This window comes from Mus pahari, chromosome 3 (genome assembly GCF_900095145.1).
Source record: "Mus pahari chromosome 3, PAHARI_EIJ_v1.1, whole genome shotgun sequence".
Taxonomy (NCBI): domain Eukaryota; kingdom Metazoa; phylum Chordata; class Mammalia; order Rodentia; family Muridae; genus Mus; species Mus pahari.
Genome location: NC_034592.1, coordinates 136,173,894 through 136,183,585, shown reverse-complemented (window position 1 = coordinate 136,183,585; position 9,692 = coordinate 136,173,894). Strand labels below are relative to the sequence as shown.

The 9,692-nt window shown below is 51.4% G+C and overlaps 1 protein-coding gene across 1 annotated transcript in view; it reads right to left on the bottom strand.

Moving 5' to 3' along the window:
• Efcab8 (EF-hand calcium binding domain 8) overlaps positions 1 to 9,692 on the bottom strand; it is a 67,205-nt gene that overhangs the window by 39,937 nt on the left and 17,576 nt on the right. The window contains exons 10-13 of the mRNA XM_029537026.1: positions 8,907 to 8,991; positions 7,850 to 7,974; positions 4,753 to 4,826; positions 2,203 to 2,333 (exon numbers count right to left, since the gene is read on the bottom strand). Of these exons, the coding sequence (XP_029392886.1) occupies positions 2,203 to 2,333; positions 4,753 to 4,826; positions 7,850 to 7,974; positions 8,907 to 8,991 (415 nt within the window). The remainder of the gene's footprint in view (positions 1 to 2,202; positions 2,334 to 4,752; positions 4,827 to 7,849; positions 7,975 to 8,906; positions 8,992 to 9,692) is intronic.

Genomic DNA, 9,692 nt, shown 5'->3' with positions numbered 1-9,692 from the left:
GAGAGAGAGAGAGAGAGAGAGAGAGAGAGAGAAAATGAATGAATGAATGAATGAATGAATATATGTAATACATCCTCTAACCTAACCCAAAATTAAATATTCCAACTCCTCTACCTCCATCTTTGGCCAACTCCAGGTCACCATCTTGTGTAGCCTGAACTGTTGTGATAGTCTCCTCCCTGGTATCCCCACCCCTTCCTGGCCCTTGGACTTGAAGACATACATTAGACCCCACCACCCCTCCGCTCAAAACGTCTGCAATTTGCTTATGCCTGATTCCAAAGAATTAGAAGAAGGCATTTTGAAGAACTTGGAGAAATATTAACTTGGACTACTTAAGGAATTCATAAGGAATTAAGGACTTTTTAAAATGTTCTTAAGTATATGTCAAAATAAAAGTGTTAAGAAAACAACATGTAGTGGTGGCGCACGCCTTTAATCCCAGCACTCAGGAGGCAGAGGCAGGCAGATCTCTGAGTTCAGAACTAGCCTGGTCTACAGAGTGAGTTCCAGGACAGCCAGGGCTACACAAAGAAGCCATGTTTTTGGAAAGAAGAAGAAACGTGCAAGGACTGGTGACACATACATGCCTTTGACCCCAGAGCTCGGAAGGCAAGCAGATCTCTGTAAATTAGAGGCTAGCCTGGTCTACGTAATGAGCTCCAGACCAGCCAGGGCTACACAGAGAGACCCTGTCTCAAAAAATAAAACATGTTTTAAAAAGAAAGAAAGGAAAGCAAGCAAGAGTAAGCGTGGGCTTTAGCTCAGTGATGAAGTACTTGCCTAGCAAGCACAAGCCCTGTGGTTTAGTCCCCTGGCAACATGGGAAAGACAGACTAAGAAAGCCAGGTATAATGGCTCATGCCTATAATCCCAGCACTCAGGTGATAGAAGCAGGGACCCCAAGTTCAAGGCCAGCCTGAGCTACACAGCAAGACTCTGTCTCAAAAACCAAAACAAGAGAAAGGGAGAGACAGAAAAAGAAAAGTAAGAGCCCAGCCAGCAGAGGGCAGCAGAGGACCTGCGGCAGGAATGCGCCTAAACTCTGGACCTGCGTATTTAGAGAGGGAAGCTGAGCTAGGTAAGAAGAGGTCAGAACCAGCCTCCAGAGACCACGGTGAGGTGACCCTCTGGCTTCCTCCTGCCATTAAATGCAATAAAGTTAAAAATTCTAGCTAGGCAGTGGTAGTGCACGCCTTTCATCCCATCACGCCGAAGGCAGAGGCAGGCAGATCTCTTGGTTCGAGACCAACCAGGGCTACACAGAAAAATCCTGTCCCCCCAAAAGGAATCTAGAATGAAGAAATTATGTTGGAACTGTCTCAAAGAATAAACGTGCACGCTCGTGAGGTTTTCTGCATCGTGGTTTGCTGTAGGAAGAGAAGACGGGCCTCTTGCTGACCTAATTAACTTATTCTGAGGTTGATGGTTTCTGTCGTTTGTTTTCACTATGTGGTTCAATATGTGCCACACAGAACATTGTCTACTCAAGGCACCCCTGAGGTAAATGAGGTAGGGGCCCTGGCTTCACCCTTTCACGGGTGAGAAAACCAAGGGCCCCAGAGTGAAGCCACTCACTCTCGCTACTCCAATCAGAAATGTGGAGCCCAGCCAGTGGCACAGGACTGTAATCCTAGCCTTTGCATGGTGGAGGCAGGAGGGTCGGAAGTTCGAGACCAGCTCAGGTTACATGAAATCCTGTCCCGATGTCCCCTTCAAAAGAGAGGGGGAGGGGGAAGGAGGGAGGGAGAAGACGAGCCACGCCTTTTGTCTGCCCACTTAACAAATGCTGGGGTTGATCTGGTCTTTGTTGTTCATTTTTTATTAAATGGGTGGATAAAACAGACCTACTGGAGCCTGGCAGGTGTCTTTCCACAGCAAGCTGTGATGCCGAGACAGGGGAACCTTCAGGAGATTACAGACCAGCCAGTCTCATGGATACAGTGGTCAACAACAAAGGCCTTTTCCCAAACAGTGGGAGGGGAAGACCAACAGCCCTCTTCCCTCCATATGTGAACTAAGGCATGCAATCCCCCCAAGACACACACACGGGGGGGGGGGGGGGNCCTGTTACCCTTTTGCCAGTGGTAGAAATTCCAGAATCAAGTCTTCTCTCAGCAGGGTTAGCTGTGAGTGGCAGGGGGAAGCACCTCTGTCTAAGGCTTGCCTGCCATCTGCCCCCCTCGGCCAGGTGCTCCTTACCTGGGTTTCTCGGGTTCTTTGACTGGCAGTATTATCAGCACCAAAGAGGACTTCTCAACGGCTGAGCACGAGGCCACGACATTCAGCTGTGGGATGAACTTGACCTGCTGGCACCAGTTGGGGTGGAGACCCTGGCAGAGAAAGCGGCTGTAGCCGGAGACCTCCTGGGGACAGTCAAGTTCCATATCCTGCCCCTGGAACACGGCCAGAGCCGGTGCCAGATAGGACTGGAGGTCACAAAGTCTATGGCCCTTGCCTTAGTGATCACAGCTTGGGCAAAGTGATGTGGCCCAAAGTCCTGGCCAGGTCTCATAGCCAAGATGTCTGGCCCATCCCTGTCTCGAAACTACTTAAAAACCCCAAGCCTACTGTCATCTGGACTCCTGTTTTTTTAAGAGTCTCTTAGATTCAGAAGCTGAAGAGACTGGGTCCTGATAATATCATTCTTCCAAGCAGGGAGAAAGAGTAAAGTTGAAATCAAGGGCGCCTGGGTCCCAGTCTGCCTTCTACTGGCTACCCCCACTACAGGAGCCTTCGTGTCTGGGTCCATTCCCACTCAGAAGGGGCAGAATACACACTCTGCCAGGACGAGAGTAGCAGAGATGGCACTAGGAGGGCAGAGGAGGCCGGCTGGTTCCCAGTTCCCTCTGAGCAGGCAAGAGTTTTTCAACTTGACACAAACCCTAGGAAGAGGGAACCCTGGTTGAAGAATTGCCTCCATCAGACTGGCCTGTGAGACCATCTTCTTGATTAATGATTGATGTGAGAGGGCCCAGCTCACTGTGGGTGATGCCGGCTCTGGAGAGTAGTCCTAAACTGTAGAAGAAAGCAGGCTGAGCAAGTCATGGAGAGCAAGCCAGTAAGTAGCACTCCTCCATGGTTCCTGCCTCAGCTCCTGCTTGAGTCCCTACCCTGACTTCCCTCAGTGATGACAGTGATGGAGTCCTGTAAGCCAAAGAAACCCTTCCATCCCCAGTGTTTTATCTCAGCAACAGAGAGCAAACTAACACATCCACCTCCCGGCCCTGGCTGGCACCTGTGCTTAGCCTTCCCGTCTGGAGATTTCCCTCCAGACTGGAAACGAGACTCTAGACTGGGACGAGAACCGTGGACAGTGAACAACAGGGATGGGACAGACAAATGAGATTATCAAATATTCAGTCACACGAGCCACTGAGTTGGGTCTTATGTCACTATTTCCTCTAACGCCTGTCACAATGATGGTACCTAAGCCCGGGCACTGGATGAGGCCTGGGATGCTTAGTAACACCAAGGGCAAAGGACGTCCAGATGAAATGACCACGGATGAAAAGAGGGGGAAGGAGGTGAACGTGGGGGCACATGCAGCAATCCCGACACTTGAGAGATGGAGACAGAAGGATCAGATGTTCACAGACAGCCTGGAAACATGAACCCCAGTCTCAAAAAAGGAAAAAGAAAAGAGAGTGGGGGAAAGGGGCTAGTGTGAGTATCGATTCATGTGAGGTTCCTGTGCCATGCCCATTCCTCAAGTGTGTCCCGCTCAGCTCTGCCCTGAGAGCCCCATTCCCTCATTCATTCCTCAAATGTACCAGGAGTCACTGGACCCTGGGCGCTGTTCAGGAGCTGGAGACAGGACAGAGAGCACAAGCCACCAAGCCCCTGTCCTGGAGGATCTGTCACTGTGATGAGGGTGACAGGACAAAGACAATGGGTAGAGAGACTTAAGCTGGGACTTAACCTCTTCTGGGGACAGGGCTAACAGCACAGGCAGTAGCAGAGCATAGGGACCTGAGGTAAGGGGATGAAAGAGGAGCCAAGCAGACCTCTGCATCCCAAAGAACAGCATGTGCTAAGGCCCTGTGGCGAGCAAGGGAGCCCATCTCAGCCACAAATGAGAAGAAAGAAAGCAGAGAACAGAAGAAGATGAGGATGTGTCTCAGTCGGTAGAGTGCTTGCCTAGCGTGCACAAAGCCCCAGTCGGGTTCAATCCCCAGCACAAATGGGAGGGCACATGCCTGTAATAGCAGCGCTTGGAAGATGGGGGCAAGAAGAACAGAAACTCAAAGTCATCCTTGGACGCATAGCAAGTTCAAGGACAGCCTTTAGCACGTGAGACTCTGGACTCCAGGGAGGTGGGAGGAGAACGAACAACGGAGCAAGTCAGGGGCTTTAATCAGCTCGCGTCTGATGCTCAAGTTAAAGACTGGAGATGGTTTCAAATATGACAAGAAGCCTCTGGGGTGACATAACTGTACTCTAAGGCAGATTTCCTCTGCGTGCTGAATTAGCCAGCACTGCATGGAGAGAAGAGAGTGGAGAAGCCAAGCAGCAAGCCAGCAGCTGTCCAGATAAAGGTTACATTCTCTGCCTGGGGGAAGCCAACAAGGCAGTGGGACATACACCTTTGTCCTAGAGATATGTGGACGGGAAGCAGTACCTTCCTGCATTCTGTTCTTGGAGACCAAGACCCCAAGGGCTGAGGCTGGGCCTAGAGGGCAGATCCATCTGGGGCATTTATTTTTGAGTAAGTATGTGGATAATTACAGGCTAAGGGAAGACACAGCTTACCTTCATTCGGAAGCTTCTATACTGAGGAGCCTTCTCATTTAAGAGCTTCTTCAAGGGAACGGTGATCCAGTGATCTGGCAGGGAAACGACCAGAGTGCTCATTAGCAACCTCTCCTCTGCCAGTTTAGATGACATCTTCACTGATGGGCGTCTCCCATTCCCAGAACACCAGCCAACCAGGCCCTCCAGGGAGCCCCCATGTAATATCATGAGCTCTCTAATGCGCCCACCTGCTCCCCTGCTACCCAGCCTTTCCCTGCAAGCCCCACGGTGCAACAGTGACCAGGGTCCACACACTCTCGGGTGCTGCCATCTGAACAGGCTGGCTCACCAACAAGTGAGTTCCAGAGAATGAACAGAGACTTCGGGCTGTCTTCACTCTGAAAGTGACCCACTGGGCGCTTGCCATTGTGTCTCAGAAGGCATGGCCTCCTTGGCCAGAAAGCAAATGTCCCAAGAAGTACAGCATGCACACATGTATCATGGGAAAGTCATACACGCCACGCACCCCACCCACCCACCGGCTGCCCTGCCCTGTGAAAGCACCCAGTCAGCAGCTGATGACCCCCCAGGAAGAGCAAACTGAGAGAGATGGATGAGTCCAGGGGACACTTGTTGGGTCAGCAGCTATTCAAGGAAGTGGGTTAGAAATGCTGGTCAGTTCGGCTTTAGGTCTGAAAGAAATTCCCAGGGACCGTGGAGGAAAGACACTGGAGGGGATGGGTATAGGGTATAGGGGAATCTCTACAGGGGTAAGAGGAAGCTTGTAAAAAAAAAAAAAAAATCCTCAAGCTGGAGAGATAACTAACTCAGTCTGTAAAGTACTTGCTACACAAGAAGGAAGATCCAACCTTAATCCCCAGAGCCTGTGAAAACCACACTTGTTCCCAGGGCTGGGGGGTGGAGACAAGAGGGCTCCTGGAACTTGGTGAACCCAGGATCTTACTAAGAGGCCCTGTCTCCAAACACAAGATGGACAGTCCCTGGGGAACAATACCTGTGGATGGCCTCTGCTCTCCACACACATTTTCACACACACATGCATAAGCATCCAGAAAACACACGTACACACATACATGAACATGAATACACACAGAAGAAGTCCTGAGGCAGATGGGATGCTGCTCGTGGTTGCTAACATGGAAGCTGCAGCCAGACAACGTATATGGCCCATCTCTCCCACTAAGCTATGAGGTCCTGGGATGCACTTTTTGTACCCAACACTTATTTTATACACCCTACTGCAGAGCAAAAAGTTAGGTGTATGTCTTAGTCAGGGTTTCTATTCCTGCACAAACATCATGACCAAGAAGCAAGTTGGGGAGGAAAGGGTTTATTTGGCTTACATTTCCATACTGCTGTTGATCACCAAAGGATGCAGGACTGGAACTCAAGCGGGTCAGGGAGCAGGAGCTGATGCAGAAGCCATGGAGGGATGTTCTTTACTGGCTTGCTTCCACTGGCTTTCTCAGTCCACTCTCTTATAGAACCCAAGACTACCAGCCCAGAGATGGCACCACCCACAAGGGAATCTCCCCCCTTGATCACTAATTGAGAAAATGCCTTACAGCTGGATCTCATGGAGGCATTTTCCCAACTGAAGCTCCTTTCTCTGTGATAACTCCAGCTGTGTCAAGTTGACACAAAGCTAGCCAGTACAGTGTAGTTGTCCCTGCACCCATTTAAGGAGACTGAGGAGCAGAAAGGTTAAGCAACTGGCTTCGGGCGACACAGAGGTAGGTCCACCCTTCTCAGCCGTCTGTTCAATCCCTCTCACATCTCACCATGTCTTCGTGTTTGTTCCCGACTTTCAATTAGTAGGCGGCTGGGAAGGGGTCTCACCCAGCACTCTAGCCTAATCTTGTGTCTTGGTTCATTCACCACTCATCAAAGAGACCACCACAACCCCTAAGCTAGTTCCCAGGGTGGCACAAACATGATGGGGACATGGCAGCCACCAGGGGCTGATGGGACAAGGACAAAATGCTAGCTGGAAGTGTAGCTCAGTGCTACAAAGCCTGGCTGACATATTGAAGGCTCTAGATTCAATATCTAATGCATGCATGCACACATGCACACGCACACACACGCACACACACACACACACACACACACACACAAAACCATGGCACTAGTATTTGCATCTTCCTTTCCTTAACACTGAACATCAAGAAACAAGCTTAAACAAGGTCCTTGCCAAGGTATGGGGATCCTTGGAGACCTCCTTAGCTAGCAGTCCCAGCAAAGGCTAGTCTTGTGTCTTGAATGGAAGGGAGGTCAGTTTGGGTCCGGGGCTTCTAGGGTGACTAGAATCCTAACACCACACCTTAGGTTCCATCCCAGATGTGATACAGTTCCTGTGAGACTCCAAGGCAGTCCTGGGCCCATCACCTCTGTTGACCTTGTACCCTTTGGCAAAGAACCACTTTCTGAACCACTTCCTTAGATAATTTAGGGAACATCCCAGCAAGTGATGACAACTAGAGACTCTGAACACACAGGTTGGAAACAGACCTTAGTCGCCACTCCCCAGCCTCAGGGTGTGTGCAAGTAGCTTCAGCTCACTCAACCTCTTAATGGGCAGTAACAAGTCACCAGTCCCCATGGGTGGTGATGACATACCAGGAGCTCAGCAGACAACTGCTTATTCACCATGCTGCCAAGCCGGGTGGCCCCCGGGCTCCACCACACCCACCTGTGGTCTTCCCAGCCTACTTTCCCCCATTCAAAGATAGCTCAAACCCAGGTAGAGCAGAATCCCTCTCCCAGCCATCAGCTAGGGCTCAGAGGACAGGAGGCATGTCCCAGGGTCCCAGCCTAGCACTGCATTTTCACAGGATGAGGAGGATCCACCCACAGCCTTCAAACCTCAACTGCAAAAGCTCCACCCTCACAAGACTGTCCCCCAGCTCAGACCCTCTGGCCTTCTCCTGTCTATCCCCTAACCCCAGTAGCAGCCCCCCCCCGAACTCCAAGGAACCCTCCTTCCAGAGATTCAAAGCAGGGACAGGGGGGCAAAAATGCCTCAGAGACCATGGCCAACTTAGTACCCACATCTACCCACTCCCTGGACCTCCGCCCACGCCTTTCAGCTGACCCCATTTGGAGGTCCGGGGAAGGATCTGTGGGTTGAACAGCCCACCAGCCACGTTGTCAGAGATGAAGATGGTGGCATTGCCCTTGGTGTCCCCATAGCAGAACACAGCTTTGTGATAGTCGGTCCTGGGGAGACATAAGGGTAGAGCATGCATGTTAAAGGAGAGAGGGGACTGATCTCTGTGGAAGAAGGTTGTCCTTTCATCAGAACAAGAAACAGCAGCCTTCCCAAGAGAGTGGAGACTGTACCAGGCCACTGAGTGCCTGCCTTCCCAAGAGAGTGGAGACTGTGCCAGGCCACTGAGTACCTGCCGTCCCAAGAGAGTGGAGACTGTGCCAGGCCACTGAGTGCCTGCCGTCCCAAGAGAGTGGAGACTGTGCCAGGCCACTGAGTGCCTGGGGTAGGAAGACTTTTGTCTGCAGACCTTTTCTCTGTTTTCCTGAGCTCATGAAGAAGGTCCTCACCACACTGGCATCCTTGCCAGGAGCTCTCCTGGGAGGTCCTAATGACACATTGACCCCCTGCCACTCACCATCCTGCTCCTAACTGCCCGCTGACAGGACTGACAACATCAGTGTATCAGATCTTCCTGCATGGAGTTTTTCAAGCTGCTTGAGGCGTTTAGGTTATTAACTCTTCTGCCCTGGCTCTTGTGCCAAGGCCCTGTCACCTTAGGGACAAGGGCAGTTCTAACAGACTTCCAGCTTTGGTCTGGGTCTCAACCCCAGTGGCCAAGCATACCCTAGTCATCACTGAACCAAAATTCAGGTTCTGTTCCAACCATTTTTACTTCCCAGAGACCTCAGTGCAGCAGAGTGAGCCTCTGCTAACACTTGGTGGCTAATGGGATAAGATAGGGGCGGGGGAGGGGTGAGTAAGCATAACTCAGGAGTAGAGTGACTGCAAGCCCCAGGGAGAGAATCATCTAGGGACAATATAGGAACAGTACAGCGATGAGCTCAGAACCAGCTCTCCTAGTGCCTTCCTGGGGTCCCAGCCCCCTTCCCAGTGACGTGGTGGCTGCCAAGATCCTGTACCCATCTCCTGTGAGACTTACCAATAGTCCATGACCATGACACAGCTATCCAGATCAATAATGGTGAAGGCACGGATACATTTGTAGCCACCGATGTCAAAGAACTCTGGGAAAGAGAGAAGAGGGACATACAGAGCCAAGAGTCGTGTCCCAGGATCGGAAGGTACCTGGAGGTGGCAAGCAACCTCCCAGGACTCCCTGCCATCTCTCCGGCTCTGTAGCCTACCCCACCCCAGCCCCCACAACAATAAAGGCAGCACACCCACGCACAGCTGCTAACCAAGCCAGATCCCACTGCAAACTACCCTCCGATCCCTACTGCAGTCAGACCAAAACTCCAGTGCAAACCTCAGCCTGTAAAGTCCTACAGGCTCAGACCCTCCACAGCCCATGCCACCCGGTCTGGAGTCCCTGCCCAGTCACCAGGCTCTCAGGATGCCAGATTCTTACCACTGTAGACTCATCAATGTCTTCCACTTCCGGGTCCTGCTCTGCCCACCTTGAACCCCCAGAACCTTTCCAGACCACTTCCGTGACCCCTTCTTAGAATGGCCTCTCCCTCATCAGCGAGGCCTGCTGACATTCTCCCACCTGGCTGGCTGCCTGTCAATCTCCCTCACCACCTCAAGTTTATTTCTCATTTATTTGAATACAGAAGCTACCTGGCCTGGCCTGAGAGCTATGTGAGGGCAGGGAGCAAGTTTGTGTGGCAACTGTGGAATCCTCAGCATCTAACACAGAACCCAGGACTCTCCTCTGCTGAGTGATCATGGCTGTGATACACAAATAAAGGAACAAGGGCCGAGC